The sequence below is a fragment of the Sminthopsis crassicaudata genome, chromosome 5 (assembly GCF_048593235.1).
Source record: "Sminthopsis crassicaudata isolate SCR6 chromosome 5, ASM4859323v1, whole genome shotgun sequence".
NCBI classification, from domain to species: domain Eukaryota; kingdom Metazoa; phylum Chordata; class Mammalia; order Dasyuromorphia; family Dasyuridae; genus Sminthopsis; species Sminthopsis crassicaudata.
The window spans coordinates 129,368,688-129,396,186 of NC_133621.1; the positions used below are offsets into that span (position 1 = coordinate 129,368,688).

Genomic DNA, 27,499 nt, shown 5'->3' on the forward strand with positions numbered 1-27,499 from the left:
AACAGCACTTCTGTAAGAAATAATGAACAGGATGCTCTCAAAAAACCTGGAAAGTCCTCCAAGAACTCATGCAAAGTAAAATGTACTGAAAGTAATAGCAATGTTGTGGGAAGATCAGCTGTGAATGACTACTATTCTCAACAATACAATGATTTAAAACTACTCTGAAGGACTTATGATGAAAAAATACTATCTATACCTAGATAAAGAACTGATTGTTTCTGAATATAGATTGAAGCATACTTTTTATTTTACTTTATTTTTCTTAAGGATTTTTTGGTGGGGGACAGAATCTATATTTTCTTTTGTCTTTTAGAAATGTTTTGCATAACTTCACACCTGCCTTCTCAATGGGGGTGCAAGGTGGGAAGGAAGGGAGAGAATCTGGAACTCAAAAATTTTAAAAACAAATGTAAAAAATTGTTTTACATGTAATTGGGGAAATAAAAGTATTAAATAAAACAAACAAAAAAAGAAAATCAAACCTCATCTTTCAAGTATGAATGTTTTCTCCTTTTTTAAAAAACACATAGACACTTTTGTGTCAGTGCAGTCAATAATTGCAATGAACAAAATATTATCACAAAATGGATCCTTATAGGCTAAAAAAGTTAATGTTGTTACCAAAAGTGGATTTCTCATTGATGAAACTGAGAATTACATGTGAAAGTGTACAACAGGACTCCATTTCATTTTCATAGTAATAGGAAATGATTCATTAATAATTTGCTTGGATATGGCAAGTTAACAATGAAGAGACCTTTAGGTAAATAAGACAAAGCTTATCAGATTGAACATCATATTGGGCCTAATTATAAATTTCATTTAAGGTAATAGTATTTAATCATTTAATATATCAACTATATTTGTACTTTAAAGATCTATCTTACATTAGGGGCCCATTTTTTTCCTTTGTATGATTGTTCTATAGAACTAACCATATTACTCTAGATAGTATTCCTACTCTAGAATGAGTAGGAATTTCTACCTGAAAACCTATCAGAGATTATACAAAATAATGGTATGGCATAACTTTTAAATTAATTAAATTTTAAATTAAATATTTTATGTACTGGGCCTGGTTCCCTTGTATATAAAATAAATATCTGCAAACAGTGATCAATTATTTCCCAAAAAGTCAGCTTTTTAAAAGAGTTTTAAAGTGCTAAAAAAGAACAAAATAAACTACAATGTAATATATTAGTTGCAACTCTATCTAAAACTAATTATATATAATTTAATGTTATGTTGTTACAAAAATTTAAAAATATAATTTGAATCGCTCTCCCATGAAGTCAGAATCATAAGCAGGGTTTATTAAGGGCTTTAAAGAATTTAAACATAATATAGCACTATAAAAATATTTTAAATTAAGTATATTATACAGAGTGTAGTGTGTAATAGGCAGTTTTTATACTAAATAGTCATGAAGACTAAAAATGTTAATGTATTCTTCCTCTCCCAAATTACATTTTACCTAGAAACAGCTTATACAATCCTACAGGAATTCACAAAATGAAATGTCCACTGATTACTTAGAGTGAAATATTTCTGGACAATCTCTGAGTACTTAGCAGTACTCTGGTTTAAAATATATGAGTCACTTTCTCTATTTAATACTATCATAAACCCTTTTTCTCTTTAGTTTAAAATTGGCTCTCCCTGGGAAGCTTTTGTGATAGTAGTGTTCATTAAGAATATGATATAAAGGTCTTCTAACAGAAGATGGCGGCGTGGAGGCAGACAGCTGCTTGAGCTCCTCGTTTTCTCTCAGAACTTACTTCATGACAAGCCTCTGACTTAATGCTTGACCCAGAAAGAAATCCACAGATGATCACCAAGAGAAGACATCCTTGAAAGTCGCCAGAAAAGGTCTGTGTTTGTTCGGGGGAGGGTCAATCAGACTGGGCGCAGACTGAGGGCAGACAGCCAGAGCAAGACAGGCAGCTCACACAGCTCAGACTGGAGGGGGAGGGGTGTGATCTCTGCTGTTTCTGTGAAAGGGCTTTTGCCCCAGTGTGGATGCTCCGTCTTGGCAGCAAGCCAGGAGCGGTGGAGAGGGTGTAAACACCGGAGGTGAAGATTAAAACCCCAGAAAGCCAGCGTCTCTCAGAGCCCGGCCACCCCCAACCCCTACCTGGACTGACTCAGTGCGTTCTCGGAGCCTCAGAGCGCAGACTCAGTACAGTCATTGCTGTTCTGTTAGTGGCTCTCTGCTGCCCTATCCCCAGTCTGTAGAGGAAGCCCATTAATAACATCCAGCCCCATCCCCCGCAAAACAGACCAATTGTTTCTCTTGTCAGTTTGTTTTCTTTGATTCCTACTCTGACAAAATGAACAAAAAATTCAAAAGGGCTCTAACCATTGACAGCTTCTGTGTGGAGAGGGAGCAGACTTCAAATGCTGAGGAGACTAGGAACAGAATGTCCCCAGATGTATCCCCTGGGAGGGATATAAGCTGCTCCTCAATACAAAAGAACCTCATAGAGGAAATCAAAAAGGTTCTCACAAGAGAGCTGGAAGAGAAATGGGAAAAGGAAAGGGAAGCTTGGCAAGAGAGCCTGGAGAAGTTATCCCATGCATTCAAAGACAGAATGGATAAAGAAATCAAATCATTGAGAAACAAGATTAGTGAGCTGGAAAAGGTAAACAACTCCAAAGAAAACAGGATTAGTGAGCTGGAAAAGGTAAACAACTCCAAGGAAAACAGGATTAGAGAGCTGGAAAAAGAAATCAGCTCTCAAAAAAATAAAATGGATAAAATGGAAAAAAATTCCATAGAAGATAAAAACTCAATTGGACAATTACAAAGAGATATAAAAAAAGTGAGTGAAGAAAATACATCATTGAAAATTAGACTGGAACAAGTAGAAATGAATGACTCAAGGAGAAACCAAGAGGGAGTCAAGCAAAACCAGAGAAATGAAACAATTGAAAAGACTGTCAAGTACCTTACCAGAAAGACAACAGACCTGGAAAACAGATCCAGGAGAGACAATTTGAGAATAATCGGACTCCCTGAAAAATGGGAGGAAAAAAAGAGCTTGGACACCATTTTCAAGGAAATTATCAAAGAGAACTGCCCAGACGTTTTGGAAACAGAGGGTAAAATAGACATTGAGAAAATTCATCGATCACCTACTGAAAGGGACCCTAAAATCAAAACGCCAAGAAATATAGTGGCCAAGTTCAAGAACCATCAGACAAAGGAAAAGATATTGGAAGCTGCTAGAAAAAAACAATTCAGATATGGAGGATCCACAATAAGGATAACACAGGATCTAGCAGCATCCACATTAAAAGAACGCAGGGCCTGGAACATGATATTCCGAAAGGCTAAGGAACTTGGTATGCAGCCAAGAATAACTTACCCAGCAAGAATGAGCATCGTTTTCCAGGGAAGAAGATGGACATTTAACGAAATAAATGAATTCCATCTATTTTTGATGAAAAAACCAGACCTACATAAGAGGTTTGATCTTCAAATACAAAACTCAAGAGACTTCTAAAAAAGGTAAAAAGAAATCTTGAGAACTATACTTCTGCCAAAAAATATGTAAAGAACATATGTACAATTTGTCTTAGAAACTAGAGGTGGAAAGGAGATTATATCATAAAAAAGTATAAAGTGGTGGTACTACATCTCATGAAGAGGCAAAGGTAACCTATTATATCTGAGAGAAAGAAAGGAGGGAGATGAACATAGCGTGTATCAATAGACATATTCGATTTATGGTGAAACTTCTTCCACTTCATTGAAAAGTGAAAGGGAAGGAGTAAGCTAAGGGGAAGGGAATACAGTAATTTCGAGGAAAAGGGGTAAAATAAGGGGAGGATCTTTAAAGTGGGGGAGGGATCCTAAAAAGGGAGGGCTGTGAAAAGCAAGTGGTGTTCACCAGTTTAATACTGGATAGGAGGGTAAAAGGGAAGGAAAGGGGAAAAGCATAAGCAGGGGTTAATAGGATGGCAAGCAATATAGAATTAGTCCTTCTAACCATAAATGTGAATGGGGCAAACTGCCTCATAAAGAGGAAGCAGTTAGCAGACTGGATTAAAAGTCAGAATCCTACTATATGTTGTTTACAGGAAACACACCTGAAACAGGATGAGACATTCAAACTAAAAGTAAAAGGGTGGAGCAGAATCTATTATGCTTCAGGCAAAACCAAAAAAGCAGGAGTAGCCATCCTCATCTCAGATCAAGCAAAAACAAAAATTGATCTAATTAAAAGAGATAAGGAAGGGCATTATATCCTGCTAAAGGGAAGCATCAATAGTGAAGCAGTATCAATATTAAACATGTATGCACCAAGTGGTGCAGCATCTAAATTCTTAAAAGAGAAATTAAGAGAGCTGCAAGAGGAAATAGATAGCAAAACTATAATAGCGGGAGATCTCAACCTTGCTCTCTCAGAATTAGATAAATCAAACCACAAAATAAATAAGAAAGAAGTCAAAGAGGTAAATAGAATACTAGAAAAGTTTGATATGATAGATCTTTGGCGAAAGCTAAATGGAGACAGAAAGGAATATACTTTCTTCTCAGCAGTTCATGGAACCTATACAAAAATTGATCATATACTAGGGCATAAAAACCTCAAAATCAAATGCAGTAAGGCAGAAATAGTAAATGCATCCTTTTCAGACCATAATGCAATCAAAATAACATTTAATAAAAAGCCAGGGGAAAATAGACCAAAAAATAATTGGAAACTAAATAATCTTATACTAAAGAATGATTGGGTAAAACAGCAAATCATAGACATAATTAATAACTTCACCCAAGAAAATGACAATAATGAAACATCATACCAAAATGTGTGGGATACAGCCAAAGCAGTAATTAGGGGAAGTTTTATATCTCTACAGGCCTACCTGCATAAAATAGAGAAAGAGAGGGCCAACGAATTGGGTTTACAACTAAAATTGCTAGAAAAGGAACAAATTAAAAACCCCCAGACAAACACAAAACTTGAAATTCAAAAAATAAAAGGTGAGATTAATAAAATTGAAAGTAAAAAAACTATTGAATTAATTAATAAAACTAAGAGTTGGTTTTATGAAAAAACCAACAAAATAGACAAACCCTTAGTAAACCTGATTAAAAAAAGGAAAGAGAAAAAGCAAATTGATAGTCTTGAAAATGAAAAGGGTGAACTCACCACTAATGAAGAGGAAATTAGAACAATAGTTAGGAGCTACTTTGCTCAACTTTATGCCGATAAATTCGATAACTTAAATGAAATGGAAGAATACCTTCAAAAATATAGCTTGCCCAGATTAACAGAGGAAGAAGTAAGTAGTCTAAATAGTCCCATCTCAGAAAAAGAAATAGACCAAGATATTAACCAACTTCCTAAGAAAAAGTCCCCAGGACCAGATGGATTTACAGGTGAATTCTACCAAACATTTAAAGAACAACTAACTCCAATGCTATGTAAACTATTTGAAAAAGTAGGGATTGAAGGAGTCCTACCAAATTCCTTCTATGACACAGACATGGTACTGATACCTAAACCAGGTAGATCGAAAACTGAGAAAGAAAACTATAGACCAATTTCCTTAATGAATATTGATGCTAAAATCTTAAATAAGATATTAGCAAATAGACTTCAGAAAATCATCCCCAGGATAATACACTATGACCAAGTGGGATTTATACCAGGAATGCAGGGCTGGTTTAATATTAGGAAAACTATTAGTATAATTGACCATATTAATAATCAAATTAATAAAAACCATATGATCATCTCAATAGATGCAGAAAAGGCATTTGATAAAATCCAACATCCATTCCTACTAAAAACGCTTGAGAGTATAGGAATAAATGGACTATTCCTTAAAATAATAAGGAGCATATATTTAAAACCTTCAGTAAACATCATATGTAATGGTGATAAACTAGAACCTTTCCCTGTAAGATCAGGAGTGAAACAAGGTTGCCCACTATCACCATTACTATTCAATATAGTACTAGAAACTCTAGCCTTGGCAATAAGAGCCGAGAAAGAGATCCAAGGAATTAGAGTAGGAAATGAAGAAATCAAATTGTCACTTTTCGCAGATGACATGATGGTATACTTAGAGAACCCCAAAGACTCTGCTAAAAAGCTATTAGAAATAATTCAGAATTTTAGCAAAGTCGCAGGATACAAAATAAATCCACATAAATCCTCAGGATTTTTATATATTACCAACACAATCCAACAGCAAGAGATACAAAGAGAAATTCCATTCAAAATAACAGTCGATAGTATCAAATATTTGGGTATATATCTACCAAAGGAGAGTCAGGAATTATATGAGCAAAATTACAAAACACTTGCCACAAAAATAAAGTCAGATTTAAATCAATGGAAAGACATTCAATGTTCTTGGATAGGCCGAGCGAATATAATTAAGATGACAATACTCCCTAAACTAATCTATTTATTTAGTGCTATACCAATCAGACTCCCAAGAAACTATCTTAATGACCTAGAAAAAATAACAACAAAATTCATATGGAAGAATAAAAGGTCGAGAATTGCAAGGGAACTAATGAAAAAAAAGTCAGAGGAAGGTGGTCTAAGTGTACCTGATTTAAAGCTATATTATAAAGCAACAGTCACCAAAACCATTTGGTATTGGCTAAGAAATAGACTAGTTGATCAGTGGCATAGGTTAGGTTCACAGGACAAGATAGTGAATAAAAATAGCAATCTAATCTTTGACAAACCCAAAGATCCCAAATTTTGGGATAAGAATTCATTATTTGACAAAAACTGCTGGGAAAACTGGAAATTAGTATGGCAGAAACTAGGCATGGACCCACATTTAACACCACATACTAAGATTAGATCAAAATGGGTCCAAGATTTAGGCATAAAGAACGAAATCATAAATAAATTGGAGGAACATGGGATGGTTTACCTCTCAGACTTGTGGAGGAGGAAGGAGTTTGTGTCCAAGGGAGAACTAGAGACCATTATTGATCACAAAATAGAACATTTTGATTACACCAAATTAAAAAGTTTCTGCACAAACAAAACTAATGCAAACAAGATTAGAAGGGAAGTAACAAATTGGGAAAAAATTTTTACAGTTAAAGGTTCTGATAAAGGCCTCATCTCCAAAATATACAGAGAATTGACTTTAATTTATAAGAAATCAAGCCATTCTCCAATTGATAAATGGTCAAAGGATATGAACAGACAATTTTCAGATGATGAAATTAAAACTATTTCCACTCATATGAAAGAGTGTTCCAAATCACTATTGATCAGAGAAATGCAAATTAAGACAACTCTGAGGTATCATTACACACCTGTCAGATTGGCTAAGATGACAGGAACAAATAACGATGAATGTTGGAGGGGCTGTGAGAAAACTGGGACACTGATGCATTGTTGGTGGAGTTGTGAAAGAATCCAACCATTCTGGAGAGCAATCTGGAATTATGCCCAAAAAGTTATCAAAATGTGCATACCCTTTGACCCAGCCATACTACTACTGGGCTTATACCCCAAGGAACTACTAGAGAAGGGAAAGGGTCCTGTATGTGCCAAAATGTTTGTGGCAGCCCTTTTCATAGTGGCTAGAAGCTGGAAAATGAATGGATGTCCATCAATTGGAGAATGGTTGGGTAAACTATGGTATATGAATGTTATGGAATATTATTGTTCTATAAGAAATGACCAACAGGAGAAATACAGAGAGGATTGGAGAGACTTACATCAACTGATGCTGAGTGAAACGAGCAGAACCAGAAGATCTTTATACACTTCAACAATGATACTGTATGAGGATGTATGCTGATGGAAGTGGATTTCTTCAACATAGAGAAGAGCTAATCCAATTCCAATTGATTAATGATGGACAGAACCAGCTACATCCAGAAAAGGAACACTGGGAAATGAATGTAAACTGTTATTTTTACCTTCTGAATCCAATTCTTCCTGTGCAACAAAAAATTCGGTTCTACACACATATATTGTATCTAGAATATACTGTAATATATTTAACATATATAAGACTGCTTGCCATCTGGGGGAGGGGGTTGGGGGAGGAAGGGAAAAAAATCTGAACAGAAGTAAGTGCAAGGGATAATGTTGTAAAAAATTACCCATGCATATGTAATGTCAAAAAATGTTATAATTATAAAATAAAATAAAAAATTAAAAAAAAAAAATAAAAAAAAAAAAAAAAAAAAAAAAAAAAAGAATATGATATAAAAATGCAATGTCCTGTATTTTAATACAAAATTCAAGGTCACAGGACCTTATTCCCAAATGCTGAATCCTTCTAATCGCCATCATAAAATACCAATGTTTAGGAGAAAATTGAAAAACCTAATCTGCTTGGGCAATTACTCTGGATCCCCACACAACAGTGATGGCAGCTGTTCAGTGCAAAGCTGCTCCCTCCGCTTTTATTGCCAATGTTGCTAAAGCCAGCATGTTACTACTTTTCTTCTACAAAATAAGGGCAGTTTGGGGTATTTTAGCCAATGGGGTCATTCCACCAAATGGACAACTTTATAGCACTTAGCTTTATATATATTATATCACTTAATCTTCACAACAATTCTAATTTTAAAAATAAGGAAACCAAAATTCAGAGAGGCTGTCACTTGTCCAAAGACAAGCTACTATTATGGCAACAAAATCCGAACTCAAACTTAGGTCTCAGATGACCAGTTCTGAAATCAGCTGTGTAAGCATGGACAAGTCTCTTGACCTGAGACTTAGTATTCTGCTGCCTACAAACATAGCCATATATCTCCCCATCCTTTAAAAAAAAAAAAAAAAAAAGAATCATATGGTTTTCCCATCTGCCACAATTATCATCCTCTATATCCTCTCCTTACTGGCTAAACTCATTGAGAAATCTTTGAGGACTAGACCCTTCCTCTCTCCAATCTCCTTCTCATGCTAATCTTCCTATTCAAGTCATTCTCACTTACCTACCACTGCAATTTCTCTGAAGAGCTGGTTAAGACCATGTTGTTCTCTGTGTTCCATGAGTTCCCATGGCTTTCTATTACCTCTCGTATCAAATATAGACTTCTCTGTTGGTATATAAAGCTCTTCATAATCTGTCCCCTTCCTCTCTTTCCAGTCTTCTTATAACTGGCTCCCCTCCATCCACTCTACAAATCAGCAGCCCTGACCTATTTTCATTAATTGTCACTCAAGTCTACTAGGCTGCTAAAGAGATCCCCCTCAGAGATCCAAGTACCATGTTTTATTATTAACATCCAATAATCAAGTCAGTGAGAAAGGAACTCAAGACATATTTAGTCCAACCTCCTCATTATTAGATGGGGAAACAGGATTATACAAGACCACACAGTTACTAAGCGTCAGTTCTTGTTCAGCTGTGCAAAAACAACAAAGACCCAGAACTAGAGGATCTCTCTCTTAAGTCTGAAAAATACACTAGCAATTTAGGAGCAAGGGAGCTAACATATATTCCACATGGGTATATACTCAATTCTAGGATGTGGAGTTGAAAAGGTTATCCTTATAGATGAGAGAACACAGGCCAGAGAAATCAAGTCTTGTCCAAGCCTGAATCCAAGTCTTCTGACAATAAATTTAATAAGCTTCCCAGTTCATTGCCAAGACTACTTGTTACTCACAAAAATATCTGGGTGTTTTTAGTCACTTAGAAGGCATCTATTAAAAACTTCATCTCAATGAAATATTTAAGTCAATTCTTTAATGTAAACAACAATTTGCAAATGTATTTATGGGTCCAGTCATATGATCATTATCCATCAATGACTATAAGAGATACAGACATTCTTAGGTGTATGTATGTGTGTATATATATATATATATATATATATATATATATATATACATACACACACATACACACACACTCACATATATATACACACACATATATACATATACATATATATATATTCTAGACCCCAAATCAAAGGAAACAGAAATCATCAAAATATCAACAACCAAATCAAAAAAATTGATTTCAACAAAATTTGACCCTAGTTGTGAACTAAGAGGAATTTAATATGCATTTTCGCTATGAAGAACACTATATTATATTGGGAAATATAAAAGATCCTGCAAATAAAATAATAACTTTTGCTCCTTACACTGTGAAACTTACAAAGGAGTGGAGATACACGACTATATGATGGCAAAGAGAACTTAGCACTGATTTCTGCCTAGTCAGAGAACCCAAAGAGAGCAATGACTATGTGACTGAGCCTCTCAGCATTGATGTGTTTTTTAAGTGTGCCTTACTTAACATGGCTGGAGAGGAAAAGGAAGCTAGGTTAAGCAGTCAGTGGGTAAGGAAAACATAAGTGTCAGTAAATATAAAGAACTACATCCTGAAGTTTCAATTTACTAAGCAAGTTAACAGTGAAATGCAAGGTACACATTCCCAAAAGCCATCTAGTGCCTACATTGGATTCTTGTCTTCTAATAAATTTTTCTTCTGGAATTTCACAGCTAGATACCAAATTAACTTTTATAAGTTAGATATACATGTAGAAAAAGGTTTACTAGTATAAGTCAATATGAAGGGTCATGTTTTCAAGGAGCCACCATAACATTGTTTGAAAGTAAATTGTCTTTCAAGGTTTGAAAATTTGTCATCCTTTGAAAGATCTGTGTTCAAATTCCCAAACTACTTATGATTTATTGCTGTGTAAACTTGGGGGAAAAAAGTCATTTCCCAAATCCGGACTACCTTCTTTATAAAATTAAAGAGTTTGTACTAAATAAGGCATCCTTAATCTTTTTTGTGTGTCTTGGTCCTCCTCTTTGGCAGTGTGGTGAAGTCTATAAACGCCCCCCCCCCATGTTTTTTTTTTTTTTGTTGTTGTTGTTTTGTTTGTTTGTTTTTTTATTCATAATTGAAGGAAATGCTAAATTTAGGTTAGAAGTTTTTTTTTTTTTAAATGTTCTTTTTTCCCCCAAAAAATAAGATAAAATCTTTTTTCCCAGGCATGTTCACAGAACCCCCTGAAATCTATCCACCCCAATTAAGAACTTTCTTCATTAAAAGATCTCTAAGGTTCTTTCCTGATCTAATGTCTATGAATTTTGCTTATCCTTGCTAGAAGTTTAAATTGGCCATTGAGATTAGCCATTTTTTCCCCCTAAAGGGATTTGATTAACCATTCTAAGAACCATCAGTCAATGTTCTTAGTCATAATAGTCAAGTCATGGTAAAATCCATGATCAATCAATTAAGAATTCACTAAGTGGTTTTTTTGTTTTTGTTTTTGTTTTTTAATGTGCCAGGCACTATGCACTAAGTTCTAGGATTACAGAGAAAAATAAAAACATTCTGCCTTTAAAAAGTTCCCATTATAATAGAGGAGACAATATGTAAATAACTACAAGCTGTACGAGTGTATAAAGAAGGCACTCTTGAAAAAAGGGAAGAATTAGCAGCTGTGGAGATTGGAAAAGGCTTATTGGAACAAGTGAGACTTGAGGTTAATCTTTAAGGGGAAACTAAGTTAGAAAAACTAAAGTACAGATGTGAGGGAAAAGAGCATTACAGGGATGAGAGACAGCCTAAGGAAAGGCATGGATACCGTTGATAGAGGGAATATCCAGGGCAGCAGATCAATGCTGGAGGACTGCTAAAAACATGAAGGAGGAAAAGAAGCCTAAAAAGGAAGGAAGGGACTGGGTTATGAAGAGTTTCTATTTGATCTTGAAGGCAACAAGGAGTCACTGGAATTCACTTAGTAGAGAGGGTGACATGATCAGATCTGATTTTTTTTAAAAAAATGTCACTCTGGTGGCTGAGCCGAGGATTGGATTGAAGCTGTGAGAGATTTCAGTCAAGGTGACAGTTAAAAGACTTTTGCAATAGGCTAAGTGAGAAATGTTGAGGACATGAAAAAGGGTGGTGGTGGCTGTAAGAATGCAAAGAAAAAGTGAGGGATAATATTATAATAAACAGATGTAGATGAAAGACATAGATATAAATAAAGATAATAGGAATATAAAAAGATATGTAGATAGTAACTACAAGATTACAGAAAAGACTGAATACTTACTAGCAGAGAGTTAAAGGTAACATTTAAGAGATTGACAACCTGGATGACTGTCATCCAGAAAGCAAGGAAGTTGGAAAGAGGAGACAGTTTTAGAGAAGAGGAGGAGATGTGGGTTTTTTGTAGCACTTTAGTAATTTAGTTGAAAGCCTATTAATAAGACTATGCTTTGTATGAACTGGAACTTGTCAGTAAGTCAGAAAATTTACAATTTATAAAAAAGTTATATTTCCCTCTTAGGAAATTGTATTCTTAACATGTATGTATACCTGAACAAGTTTTAAAAATTCATGTTTGGATGCTGGTTTATTATGATTGTCAGTCTATTAATTTAAAGGTAGTTCAGGAAAGCAAAATACAATAAAAAATAAATAAAGGCAAAAAATCTTCTAAAGGAACAGCTCTACAATTTTCTATTCTAGTCAAGTAAAGAGGATCCCTGACAAGAGTTTTTAAAAACTAGTTCAATCTGATAATTATTTAAATTATAAAGAAACTAAGTGCTAAGCTATATTTATGTAAATATAAACTTTTTTTCATAATTTTAAGATGGTAGAATTCTTACTAGGAAGGGATCCAAATTATCTCACATTACATTTTCTAAATGTCCCATACTAAGTCTTACCATATGTTCAGCATATAAAATAATAATAATAATAATATAGGTATGTATTTAATTATTTAATGAAAATTGCTATTAATGTTTTAAAGTCATATTAAAAATAATCAGAGCTTTTTCTGGCTAGGAATCCCTATTAACAATAGGACCGATTCACATCCTGTATAATTACCCAGGGGAGAGTCTATGGGGAAAGTTTCCATATATGGTGATTTTCCCCATAGAATCCCCACAGTTACACAGGATATGAATCTAGTCATTGTGACAGTGCAAACAACAGATCACTAAAACCCATTTATAATCTTGCCAGACAGAATGTAGACTAACATTTATTAGACCAATCATAAGAGAGAAAATTAGAAAAGGGAAATATTGGTGGAAAATGTAGAAATAAATGGAATCTTTTAGTCCATATTTTTCTATTACTAAAATGTTTCTATAAATATAAATGGGAATTAATTTTTCACATTAAGTATATTTTTAAATGTATTAAAAGTTACAATGAGAACAATCAATACCCAAGAAATCCAAACAGATATTTAAAACCAGAACCTCATGTTGTCAGGAGGAGAGAAAAGATGATACAGCAACATGAGTCAAAAATGGAACATGAGCTTTAGGTTTCCAAGTGAGTTGAACATGTGAGCTTGTCACAATCTAAATCCCTGTGAGCCACACTGCTTTTCAATATTCAGGAAGTTAACAGCATCTGTTACTCTGTTGCACTCAAGGTGAATAAATATGATAAAGTTTCCTCTTAAATTCATGGCTACTTAAGGGAACTTAGATGTAATTTTATGGGCTGTCATCTAAAAAAGTATACTTCTAAAAATCTACTTCTACTAGAAAGACTCAGCTACTGAATCTTTCTCAGAAAGACTTTCTCTAGAAAATGGCTAGAGTTCTTAAAACAGTAAGCTTCCTGTGACAAATAATCATCAAAGGGAAAAAGAGAAAATTGAAATGCCTAATTTTTTGATAGTACTAAGTATCAGAATTTGCTGAAATTATTTCAACCTATACATAGATGCTTAACTGTGCCTGATGGGAATAGGGGTAATTGAATAAAATAATTCTCCTTTTCTACCAATTTTGAAGCTATGATTTTAAAAACAAGATGCTAGACCTAAAAATAATATATAAATTGAAAATGATGACTGAATTTCACATCCAAGGGAAATCTTTAAATGATCAAATTTAAGTGTGGGCCTGTTTTTTACTACTGTATATGCACACCTGATTGTCTTCCACAAAAATGGCTCATCATTTTGGAATACTTTTTACATAAAAAGTAAACTACAACATATATTAAGAACACGAATTTCTAGTTCAAAGTGTTATATCGTGTTTTTCTTCCTTTTTTTCTGTCATAAATTAAAACAAAAATGGCATCTAAAATTGGCCAGGACCAATTGCCCAGATAGTCCTTTCACTCACACCATTCCCTACAGTATGAAAACTGGGGAGGAGCAACAGTAACAGAGAACTCCCTGAAAAAGGAGGTAAGTTGAGGTGCCTTTGTCAGCTGCTTTTTTTTAAACTTTTAAAAATTTATTTCCTTTCTTTGATACTTTTAATTAAATAAAAATATACCTTCTTTCCTCTCTCCTCCCACCCCAAAATCTACTTCCTTTTACATATATCTTTTGGGCTGGCCCATTTGTTATTTTTTTTCCCTCTTCAATATCCTAAATGAATATTTTAATATGATTTCACTAAAAAAAAAAAAAAAAAAAAAAAAAAAAAAAACCACTGAGGGTGTTAGGTACTCTGCTTGGCCTATCCCTACAGAAATGGCCCCCAAATCACACTACTCTGGACAAATCTGCTCACTATTTAGTGCCTAAGTCAGTCTAGTTAGCAAGTCGTGCTCAGGGAGGCCCATTAACACTTTCTGGCCATTAGGGCACAATTACAGATACAATGACACTTTAAGTGGTACCCTAATATCCTGGAGAGTTAATCACTAGAGAGTGATTTCAGTACCCAGGAGGATAAAGTCTAATAAATATTAATTGAATAGAATTTAATCTTGTTTGAACTATTTGCTTTTTAGAGAATCTCTGCCTTTATCAAGTTGCTATGTTTTATCAGGGTGTAACCAAATGTCTGTTGTAGTAAATACAGGATAAGGTCAATTTTCCTTGCCAACCTCTCTGGGATATATAATAACTTTTTTTTTTTTTTTAACCAACATAACTTTTTTAAAAAGATCTTTGGGCTCTTCGTATTATCAACTTGGAATATTAAGTTTAAAAATACTTTCAAATGAAACTTTAATCCCAAAATAAACATTTTGAAAACTAAAAAATATTTTATGCCAGTGTACTTCCAGAAGAACTCAAAGTATTCTTCCTGAAGAAATTCTAAGAGGATGTTGGTCCTATAGCCCCCATTTTATAGATGAGAAAACAGATATTTGCATTAACACTAAGAAAATATCAAACACTATAAATTAGTTTCAGGAAACGTTACTGAAATTATTTTCTTCCTCAAAGGGTTAAACATCCACAATGAAGCAGAATTATTCCAACTAAAATTATCTATGATGGCCAAATTCAATTCACTTCAACAAACATTTATTAAAGATGCCTGCTATTCTGAAAGCATTATCCAAACTGCTATGGATAGTATACACAACCATGTGAATGGCAAAGAACTCATGAGCTGGAAGAATTTCGATCCATCAACTCTTGCGAGAGTATGACTGGTTTTCCTATACTTATACATATATATATGAATCTCTCCCCTCAGTTTAATGTTCTAGTCACCATTTCTTTTTTTAAAAGAAAATCAAAAACAAACTGAAAAGCAAGTGTAGACATTATTAATATTCTTAACATTAACAAGCATAGACATCTTTCTCTTAGGAGAGTTGTAAGAAATGCTTCTATCAGTTGTCTTTTAATCACTTTCAGGTATTTTTTATAAGCAGCTTAAGGAATCAAGCAGTAGACTTAGTAGGATAGAATATTGTGTAATGTGACACTCTAGAAGGCTTTAAATTGCTGAACTTAGAGGTCTAAAACATAAAAACAGTCTAATTCAGCATGGAGACAATGGAAGATTTTAAAAACATGATTTATTTTAGAAAGAAACAAAGGGAAAAAAAAGGTTGTCCCTAAAGGAAAAAAAGAGACTTCTTAAGACAACTAACATTTGTTAAAAAAAAAATATAATAGATCTTGGCAAAATTTCAAGGTTAAAAATGATAACCTACATTAAGGTAGGTAAGAAGCAATTCCATCTTTCATTGCACAAAATACAAAGCCAACACTTTGTGCCAGATGAGGGAACTGTAATAATTCTATTATAGATAACAAATTTGATTCCTTCTAACTTTTGAGAATTCCAAATAACAAATTAACTTTAGATAGCTTCAATCCCTAATATAAAAACCTCCCTAGATGTACACATATACAACAAAAAAAAAAAATTAATAAGTGCCAATAGGCAAGACAAAAGACTTGACCTTCCTTTGAATGTAAGCTTTAAGGCACCTACCCTTCTCTGAGCTAACACTGTTCATGGACACTTTTGACTATGAATTATGGACTATGGACATAACTATGGACATAATTCTAACCCTACCATTCAAAAAGATTTAATTAAAAAAAAAACTATTATAGAGTAAGAAGTATTTTCTAGCACCTTTCCTTTCCAAATTCCCTTCCCCCATTATGATTCAATGATCTGGTGGTAGCCATGGAGACCAAAAGCAACCAGCAATCTTCAGACAAACCAGATAGCACATGGATAAAATTCTGTTCAAAAGATTAAGAAGCTGTTCCTTTGTGACATACTTAAACAATATCAAAAGCATTCAGTTAAGATTCCAAAGCCTATCAGACAACTTCATTTGTATATAACTCAAATTTCTCAAGTATGTGTGTGTCTATTTATGCCTATATTTGTACACCTGAACAAACAGAATTCCTTGACTAAGGAGGAAGATCCTAGTCACTGACTACTAAGTTCTTAGTAAAAGCATGATTCTAAATGGAATCCATTATAAATGGCAAAAAGTAAATTAAAGTATTAGGGAAAAGAGATTATTCCTCAAAAATTAAAAATGTGAAGGATTATGAATGAAATTTCATTTTTATTCTTTCCTGACCTTGATGGGTCATTGTGCCAGTGTCAAGGAAAGCAAAGCTGCCACCATGAAACAACAGGATTAATTAACCCCACAAGAAAATCCTGCCAGAAAACAATTTTTAAAAATAAAAACTGAGAATTATCACATTGTCAGGTAATTGTTCTAAGCAAATATGACTATACAAAAATATTAATTTTGACCATCTAAGGAAAATGCCACAATTCAAGTTTATGAGAAAAAAAATATGCCCAACTCTCTCTTCTTCTCCAAAACAAGGTACTATTTGCTAAATTTTAAAATGTCCTATTGCTTACAAGTTTCTACCATGTAGAAATCTTTACCCTCTTGGATATGAGGCAGTCATTCATATGCTCTGCAGGGTAATGCAGCACATTTAAATTATACTATTTTGAATTTATTATTAAATAAACCTTATGTGCAATAACTTATATGACATCATTTTTAGCATCAGGTTAAGCTTTCTAAGATGATACTGCCCACTGTACAAGGTTTTCAGGTTTCACTGCATAAGTTTAGTCATACAGAAAATGCTGGATCACTGCTTTAGTCATTGCATGTAAATTTAACATATAAAATGGCTCAATTTTCTGAAATAAAATGGATTTGCTTTTTCATTTATAAAATTAAATCTACTCTTTTGTTTTAAAAAATGAAGGGGAGAGAATACAATAGCACCCCTTCTCCCTTAAGAAACATTTTTCAAGCCTCTCCTTTCTATTCTCATCAGAACCCTCTTCTGGAATCCTTCAAGGATTGACATCAAATCTGAACACCACAACCATGACTGAACATATAACAAAAAAGATCACTGACAGACTTATCCTATCAATTAACACATTCCAATGAAACTGCCTAAATCGGAGAGCTCCTCTCTTCCTCCTTCCCCTAGGCCTGGTTTTGACCATACTGAATGACATCTCTAGCTTCAAAGATGCACCACCCAGTTAAAGGGGAGTCATTTCTCTGAGATCAATTCCTTTGTAAACAGACCAAAAAACACAGCTTTTGCTAATGACCTAAGGCAAAGAGAGCACAAACTCCAGATGAATGAAACCATGACACTAAACAACCTTCTAAATAGGAAAGAAGTGGGATACGTTTACTTACATGAAGATTCAGTGCCAAACATGGCTGGCCCCAGATGCTGCTCTTTAAAAAAAAAAAAAAAAAAGGAAGTAGAAAGATTTTTTAAAAAGAGGAAAGAATGAGTGTGAGAGAGAAGAGATGAAACGACTACACAGCAGGGGTCATGAAGCCAAACAATGCAGTCCAGGCTGAATCCAGCTGCCAGATTCTCCTCTCACACGCTTCAGTTTTCTCCCATGTAAGTGAAAAGCAAAGGTTTCCTTTAGAACCAAAAAAAAAAAAAAAAATCAGGAGCTGCTCTTTTAAATCCAATAGACAGGGGAAGGCCGACGTGTCTCTTATGTGATGCAGTGAGGCAGGAATAGGTAGCAGCAACAGCAGCAGCTAGCAGATACTGCAATCCCCAACCCCGGCTCTCTCAGTAAGACAATAGCAGAGCTTATGCATACACTGGATGACGTCAGGACACTGCAAAGACGGACTGCTGCTGTTAACCAGTGGCTCAGAAGGGGCTTCAGCAGAGCAGAGCAATTCAAATGGGAATTCCTTTGTCACAAAATGCACAAGACAAAGAGCCAGGCGTATATTTCCCTCTCCTGTTAAAAACTTCATCCTCTGACATCACTAAGACTGAAACAGCACTAAGATAAAATTAAGAATGCATGCTTTGAAGCCACTTGGCCATGAAATTTATCATGCAAAATTGGTTTTATGTATCAAGTAGAACTTTCAAGTGATAGTTAGAAAGGAATAAAAATATATGAAAAAGAAACACATATAAACCATATAATAGTCATGTATTTCAGAAAAGTTAATCACTCCTTTACTCAAATTTAGTATGGTTGACTATCAACTCAAGAATTGCAGACACAAATATCTAGAGGTATGACTAAAATATTCTGGTCATTTGGCATTACAGCAGCAACTAAAAACCTAATGCAAAGCAAAAGTGAATCTCAAAATGGAATATGATCACAAGAAGAAATTATGCAACTATTATTCAAATATGGAAAGCTATATATTAGCAAAAACAGAGATAGATATATGTCTTTTTTCTTATACTCTGTCTTCCTCATCTGCCTAACTGTGTAACTATCCATTTCACCTGCCTGTCAGAATTATTATTTGCAAGGTTAACTCACTCACTTAAAGGATTGCATATATGCCTACATAAGTAATATGCATTTCAGTTAAAAAAAATGTACAAAATACACATTTCACACAAAATACACCAAACACATATGCATTTTCTATGTGTACACATACATAAATAATTGAAGTCATTAACTACTTTGAATCACTTGGCAAACAAAAAGCTTGCTAGGTTGCCATATTCTTAGGAACCATGCAAAAGAACCACATGGAAGAAGTTCTTTTGCATGGTTCCTATAAGAGGCATAAGAATGAGTTTTCCAGTACTAGAATAGTTATCCAGAAGGATCAAAGGAGAGAGTATTTTTAATAGTTCTTAATGAATCAGACTACACAGCTGCCATCACAGCAAAAAGAAAATTACTGAAAAAGAAAAGGGAAAGACCTGGTTAATAAAAGAAGCCCCCCCCCCAAAAAAAAATAGAATTCATGTTCTTGAATGCTGCTTCCTTTGATACTTGGCTTCCTGATTTTCTAAAAGAAATAAACATATCTCCTTCCAAAGGAAGAAAAATCTCAGTAAGCCTGCTATATAAAAACAATTTTATGATTATTTTCTAATAAAATCCCTCAATAAATATGTTTATCTTAACTATAATTACTCTATTCAGAGTTTTCAGAAAATGGATTTTTAATCTAAACATAAAAAATATTTTAAGCTTCAGGAGTTTTTGTCTATTTCAATATAAACCTAAAAAAATACTTTTTATGATCAGGATCAATTATATAGCACACAATCATATGGTAGCTCTTAAACCATACCTTAGAGTTTGTCAGAAACCTTGCTTAATATTAAAGATTCTATCAACTTGAACTCTGCATTGGATCTCCTCCAACAAAATGGCAAGATTGGGGCAGCTAGGTACCACAGTGGATAAAGCACCAGCCCTGAAGTCAGGAGAATCTGAGTTCAAATCAGATCTCAGACACTTAACACTTCCTATCTGTGTGACCCTGGGCAAGTCACTTAACCCGAATTACTGCAGTTAAAAAAAAAAAAAAAAAAAAAAAAGCAAGGTCACATCTCCGTTTTATTTCCCACTTAATATCTATGATTAGAAGATTAATGAAGAAGAATATTCTATTGCTGTATTTTTAAAATAAATTTTGGCTTCAATATATGAATAGGAAACATATTAGAAGAGAACATTTAATCTATCAAATAAAATTGGCTTGGAGATTTTTTTATAATTAACAAACAATAAATAGGATGGAATCATATATTCTTTTTATTTTTCAACTGCAAAATGAAAAAGAAATGGACCGTTGTAGAATGTCAAGTACAAAAACTTTGTTTCCTACTAATACTCTTATGGAAAATTCTTTCAACTGATATGGAAGTGAGGGGAAATGGGGAGAGGAAGAAAGAAGAGACAAGAAAGAAATGGGGATAATATTAAAACATCTTTAATATAAAGATGTTTTAACTATTTTACAGTTAAAATGAATATCATCACTGTATATGAAACATCCCATTATTTATGAGTAGTGCTAGCACAGTTTAAACCACATATTTAGAGGAGAAAATCAAAAATCAATTTTTTTTTCGAATGACAGTGATAAAAGCAAGAAAAACAAAAGTGCAACAGATAATGAATGGCAAAGGCATCAGCACTAGGAAAATCCAAAATACAGAGGAAAAAAATGTAAAAAATACAAAAGGTACAGAAGGGAAGCCCAGAAAATAAAAATCTATCCTTCTAAGAGATTATGCCAACAAATATGGTAAATCAATACTGATTTTGAGATAGAGCAGAAGTGAAATGGAACAAAGTGACTTAGGTCAGGCAAAGTATGCCATGTTTCATAAATGTCTGGTGATGTATTAATACAATAACTCAAAATCAAAGGTTTGATTTTAAGATTTCATAGGAGTTATACTTGGTTATGTCGTGTATGTAGCTACCATCATGTAATGAAGATGATCATCATCATCAACAATTTATTCAAACATCAACTATGTATAAAGCACTATAATAGGTCCAAGGGATACAAATACATAAATTCCCTGTCCTCAAGAGGCTTACTTTTTTATGTTTTAATTTTTTTTATTTTTCCCAGTTACTGGTAAAACAATTTTTTCTCATTTTGTTTTTAAAATTCTGAGTTCCAGATTCTCTCTCTTCCTCCTCACATACATCCACTGAGAAGGCCCATATGAAGTTGTGCAAAACATTTCCACAAAAGTCATGTTGCAAAAGAAAACTTAGATCTCCTGCTTAACTCCCCAAAAACTCTTAAGAAAAACAAAAGAAAATAGGAAAAAAAGTATGCTTCTCTGTATTTAAACACAATCAGTTCTTCCTCTGGGTATGGAGAGCATTTTTCATCATAAGTCCTTCAGAGTAGTCGTGGATCATTGTATTGCTGAGCATAGCAAAGTCATTCACATCTGACCATCCCACAACTTTGCTATTACCTCCCCCCACACACACACACACCATTTCACTTTGCTTGAGCACATGAAGGACTTTCCAGGTTTTTCTGACAGCATCCTACTCATATAGTAAGACTTTACACAATAGTTTAAATATCTCGTAAGATAACATTACTACTAAAAACTCACTTCACAAATGAGAAAACTAAGGATCAAAAAGGTTAAATGACCTGTGGAAGGAGGGTTTTGAAACCAAGTGTCTAGACTCTCAGTCTAGTCAGTGCTTTCCCCTTATATCAGTGACTGACCTCTAAAATTAAGAGGAAAAAAAAAAAAAAGAGTGAATAGGAAAAAAGTCCTTCAGTGAAACACAGTTTTAGGTGAAAGGCTATATGCTAGATAAAATAAGTACTTTGTAATTCTGTTTTATAAAATTTCTTTTTTCAGTTTATACACCAAAATGATGATATTTTCAATCTAGCTCTTGACTTAACTTTATAAAATGAGAGAATGCAGAAGAGAAGATACCACAATCTAATTTTTCCAAATCAATTATAAGAACTGCATATTTTAGATGATGTGCTTTTTTTTCTCATTCATTAAACAAGACATATAATGCAGAGGGAATAAACTCCTAAAATAAATAGCACTAATAGATACAATTTTGTCTTTGGAGACCTGATATATTTCTAAGTATTTTATTTAGATCCATATAGTAATGGGCACCTAAATCTCTTTTTAAAAAGCATGAATTCAAAGAATGAAATTTTTTCTTAAAAATTAGCCTATGGAAAAATGTAGATAAATGTGTTTCTTATTCCTTCCAATCCAAATCATATAATGCCTTTCAGAAACCAAATTATTTTTTCTCTCTCATCATTTGTATTTCTATTCCTTTCTATCAATCAAGATGATATTTTGTTGTAAATAGAAAAATGAACAATGAAATCACAAAATAAAAAGATGTAAATAATAACCAAAACCGTTCAGATGTATGACAGCCATTATATAGACTTGCCATACTACTTCTGATGTAGTAAAATTAAAGCAATGCATTTACCAACGAAGCTATAAGCTGCATGGGGGAAATTTCAGGAAAAATAAATCCAATAGTTAATCTTGACTGTAATTCTTTAAAAACCAAATTTCTCTTGGAGGGTTGGAAATACATCACCAGTGCAGCAGAAAGAAAATTAGATGGGAGCCAGAGGAAGTGGGTTTGAACACTAGCTGCTGCTTACTATGTGACCTCCATCAAGTCTAGTGACCTCTTTGGACTCCATTTTTCTCATCTGTGAAAGGAAAGACTTGACCAATAGATCTCTCAGGTCTCTTCCAGCTTCCCAATATATCAACTTTCTCAATTCCTTTAATCTGCACTCTTCATTTTACCTCAAGGATCGCCAAAAATTATTCTGCCTCCATCATTTATGACTTTCTCTTGCTTCACTGGCCTGTATAGCGCTTTCCAACCCCTAAGTCTGATCATATAACTATACTGGATAACATTTTGAAAAATGGTTTATCTAATATATCAATCAATCCTTCACTTTTTTTCTTCCTTGATAAATTCTATCATATTATCCTTTCCTTGTACTCACTACACTATCCCCATCTCTCTATTTCTTAAAACACAACTCTTGCTTTAGGCTTCATTGAAAAACAAACAAACAAAAAACCTCAGAGGATTTTGGGAAGACAGCAGAGTAGATTGGTAAATTTCAAGCTCTCCAGATTTCTCCCATAAATACAAGTTTGCCCCTCAGGGCAAACACAGTGAAAAATCAAGATTTGGGGCAAACCAGGTGTCACCCAGGTACAACATAAAACAATCTGAAGAAAACCCCAGAGTTGGGGGTTAACCCGTCTGAAGTGCAAATACCTCTGGGCAAACTCCACTGAAGCACCAACTGGGAACCCTGGGGTTAGTTGGGTGTGGCTAGAGCCTCCTCAGGAACTACAGAAACTCTCACCTCCTGGACTGCTGGAATCAGGATCAGAGTCCGGCAACACTAAGGGAACTTCAGCTGAGTGGGAGCACCAGGTCCAGCCTTGCTGCAGAGACGTGGCTCTGGGTGAGCAGAACCTGCACCCAGTGGGTGCAGAGGCAGGGGAGCAGGGATGCTGCTGGCCTCAGGCACTTACTAGAGGAAGATTTGGGGCTCCTGGTCAGAGGAGAGAGCTGAAGTAAAGCCAAAGCCACCATCCTCCCACCCCAGGATTAGAGGTGCTCACACTAATACCTCTTATAATAAAAAATGAATGGGCAAAGAAGAAAGAACCTACCATAGAAACGTACTATGGGAACAGGGAAGACCAGAGTTCATCTTCAGAGGGTGACATTTAAGTAAAAATAGTTTCTATCCCAAACAGTAATGTGAAATGACACCTTGTCCAGAGACAATTTATAAAGCTCAAAAAATAATTCAGAAATCGAATCAGAGAAATTGAGGGAAAAAAATTTAAAGCCATCTAAGAAAAACATTAAGATTATAAAAAAAAAAAATTAACCAACTAGAGAATGAGATATTCTCAAAGAAGAAAATAACTCTGAATTAGAATAGGGCAAGGGAAAGCCAGTGAAATTATGAGATTCCAAGGAATTTCAAAAAAAAGATTACAAAGGATGAAAAAATAGAACAGAATGTGAAACATAAGGAAAAAAAACAGAACTGAAGAACAAATCAAGAAGAGAAAATATAAGAACAATTGGACTGATTAAAATTGAGACCAAAAAAGAATCTTGACACAATAATATGAGAAATAATCCAAGAAAATTGTGCTAGAGTATTAGAACATGATTAGAAAGTTGAAATAGACAAATCCACTTATCACCACCTCAAAGAAATCATTTATGGAAAACACGTAGAAATATTGCTGTCAAAATCTGAAACCCCCAGATCAAACAGTAAATTTTGCAAGAAATGAGAAAAAAACAATTCAAATCCATTGAAACTACAACTAGAATTGTACAAGACTTATCATCAGCCACAATAAAAGCCCATAGGTCCTGGCATCATATCTACTGACAATCAAAAGAAGGCTTGTGGCTAAAAAAGAAATACAGTGGAAGAATAAACATAGAGACTAAAGGGGGAGGACTCGTAGTTTGAAAACCTACTTACATCAGGATTGGATTAAACAGGCAACACTACACATATAGTATGAAGGATTTAGAACCCTCCAAAAGTATAAAGAAATAAGTGGAGAGGAAGGATTGGTGAACAGGAAAGCAAAGAGTGAGGGAAGAAGATAAGGAAGGAATCCATGGGTAGGGGGTAAACATAGCAAAATAAGAAACAGAATTAAAGCAAGAGTTAGCAGGGATAGGAAAGATATGTGTGTATGTAAATAGGGGAGGTATGTATGTATATATGTGTATATATGTATATGTATATATCTATATAAATATAGCCTTTCTTAATGATAGCCTGCTTGAGGGTGAAGGGTATGAAAGAGGGGAAGAAAGATTAAAGCAAAAAAAGATGCACAGCAGAGGACAAAAGAACAATTTACAAGAAAGCAAAGAAAAGACGGGCACTCATGTAGTTTGAAAACCTACTTACATCAGGATTGGATTAAACAGGCAACACTACACATATAGTATGAAGGATTTAGAACCCTCCAAAAGTATAAAGAAATAAGTGGAGAGGAAGGATTGGTGAACAGGAAAGCAAAGAGTGAGGGAAGAAGATAAGGAAGGAATCCATGGGTAGGGGGTAAACATAGCAAAATAAGAAACAGAATTAAAGCAAGAGTTAGCAGGGATAGGAAAGATATGTGTGTATGTAAATAGGGGAGGTATGTATGTATATATGTGTATATATGTATATGTATATATCTATATAAATATAGCCTTTCTTAATGATAGCCTGCTTGAGGGTGAAGGGTATGAAAGAGGGGAAGAAAGATTAAAGCAAAAAAAGATGCACAGCAGAGGACAAAAGAACAATTTACAAGAAAGCAAAGAAAAGACGGGCACTCATGAATATAATTTCTTCTACTTTCTTGATCTGGTCATTTGTTGTTATATATTTTTACATATATATATATATATATATATATATATATATATATATATATATACATGTGTGTGTGTTTTGCTGTGCATATGACAAAGTTCTCTTTTGTATTCTTTTTCTGTTTTTCTTATTCTATTTTTTTTTCTAACTTTAAAAAAAAAAAAGAAAATTAAACCTCCTTCTCTTACCCAATTCCACACATTTAAAACTATCTCATTATTATTCTACATCTTCTTCTTTGTTCCACTTGGAGGACCTCATGGTCACTCTCTGTAATATTCTTCTCTAAAATGTAATATTCTCCTGTTGGGGTTTCCTTGAGGTCCCTGGAGACAGCCTTCCTTTCAGTTCACTAATCACCACAAGTGCAGTTAGGGATTAAAGTCCAAATCCTTTATTGTCTCTTTCCAAGTCTTGTCTCCTTTCCTAGGGCCCTGCTAGCTTTCTTGGAGGCCTACTTCTCTCCTTGGTTCCAAGAGCTTAAGCTCCTGCCGCCAATCCTTTATCTTCTCTGCTTCTGTGAGCTTCTTGAGATCCTCCGAATGTGTCTTGGTTTCTGTGGGGGAGGCAGGAGGACCGCCACCACTTCTCTGGTCTTCCCTTGTTCTCCTTCTGGCAAAGTTTGAACAAGCTTATATCCTCTCCTATCATAGGTGTGAATCTTGTGGAACTATAGTAAATACTAAGTACATGTACTGAACTAGAGAACTGTTAAGCACCTTGCTAAACAACCACTGTCTCTATCAATTCCACTGACTTAGCATCTTGTTTCAAGTTCTGGCCCATAACAACTCTCTTCCCTTCTAACACAAATTCCAACTCCTCTACTTGCACTGAAGCCTTCCTATCTCCTCCAGTGACTTGTTGCTTCTTAATTTTGAACTTCTTCCTTATTCACTGACTCCTTCAAAAATGCCCAGATCTACTCCATCTTCAAAAAAAAAAAAAAAAAAGTTCCCTTGAATCTATTATCCCTTTCAAGTGATTATTATTATTGATAATTTCAGTGTCTTGGTTCTTTTCCTATCCATGCAAATAATTTAGTGCTTCTGAAGGATCAGCATCCACATCCAACCCCATACATGCAGACATAAGCCCTCCACCATCAAGCTTCTGTCCCAGCAACTTTCCTCTTCTCTCTCCTTTCTCTCATGAGAATCTCATCTATTTCGACAGGCTCCTATATTAGCTTTTTATGGATGACTTCATACCAAGTCACTTGCACACCAGCCAACACTATCATCCCAATCGCATTGGAATCTTGGCTTTTGCTTCTGGATACATGGTCTCACATCACTTCCCACCCATCATACCAAGCCAGTATGTACATTATTCTGTTCTTTTCTGGATCCTTTGTTATGGATCATCTTAACTCATTAGGGTCTAAACTTCTTGAGGGCAGGGCCTTTCTTCATTATTTGACTTTGAGCCCTCTTTGTTTTGTCCAGTAGCTCACCTACACTAAATGCTTACAAAACGTTTACCTACAGACATCTACCTATGCAGCAGTCCTAATCTCTTCCAAGACTCAGTCCCTCTCCAACTCTTTGCTAGACACCACCAACTGATCATGATGTCACAACATGTACAAAGTACAATTCATTACCTTTCTCCCTAAATCTCCTGAGGGCTCCTTAGTTAAACATACCACTTCCCCCTCCCCTCCAAGATCCATTGTCAAGCCAAGTTCAGATATTTTATTTTTGTCCTTCCCAATATCCAATGAATTGACTGATTTTACTGATCTGACCTTTTTTTTTTACTGTCATATTTACACCTTTTTCATACTAATACCTAATTCAAGTCTTCATCATCTCTTGCTTAGAATATTACAAGAGTGTCCTAAATGTTTTCACTATACTCAATCTATTCTCTGGGTAGACACCAAAATTATATTCTTTACGTATATCTGATCATATCATCCTTCTACTCATGAGCATCAGTAGCTCTAACTTTCCTTTAATATGAAACACAACAATATTATATAAGTTTACAAAAATAGAAAAAGTGAACTTTTCAAGATCTATATGATCTTAATAACTAAAGCAAGAAGATTCAAGAAAACTACAGATTCTCAAGGTAATTGAGG

At 34.4% G+C, this 27,499-nt stretch overlaps 1 protein-coding gene across 4 annotated transcripts in view; it reads right to left on the bottom strand.

Annotated features, from left to right (window-relative positions):
* ST7 (suppression of tumorigenicity 7) overlaps window positions 1-27,499 on the bottom strand; it is a 320,239-nt gene that overhangs the window by 229,720 nt on the left and 63,020 nt on the right. The window contains exon 1 of one of the 4 annotated variants that reach the window (XM_074268215.1): window positions 17,881-17,997. The exons of the other annotated variants lie outside the window; for them this stretch is intronic. Coding sequence (XP_074124316.1) covers window positions 17,881-17,902 — 22 coding nt within the window. The 5' untranslated portion in view covers window positions 17,903-17,997. Of the gene's footprint in view, window positions 1-17,880; window positions 17,998-27,499 lie in introns of those variants that run through there. 4 annotated transcript variants of the gene reach the window in all.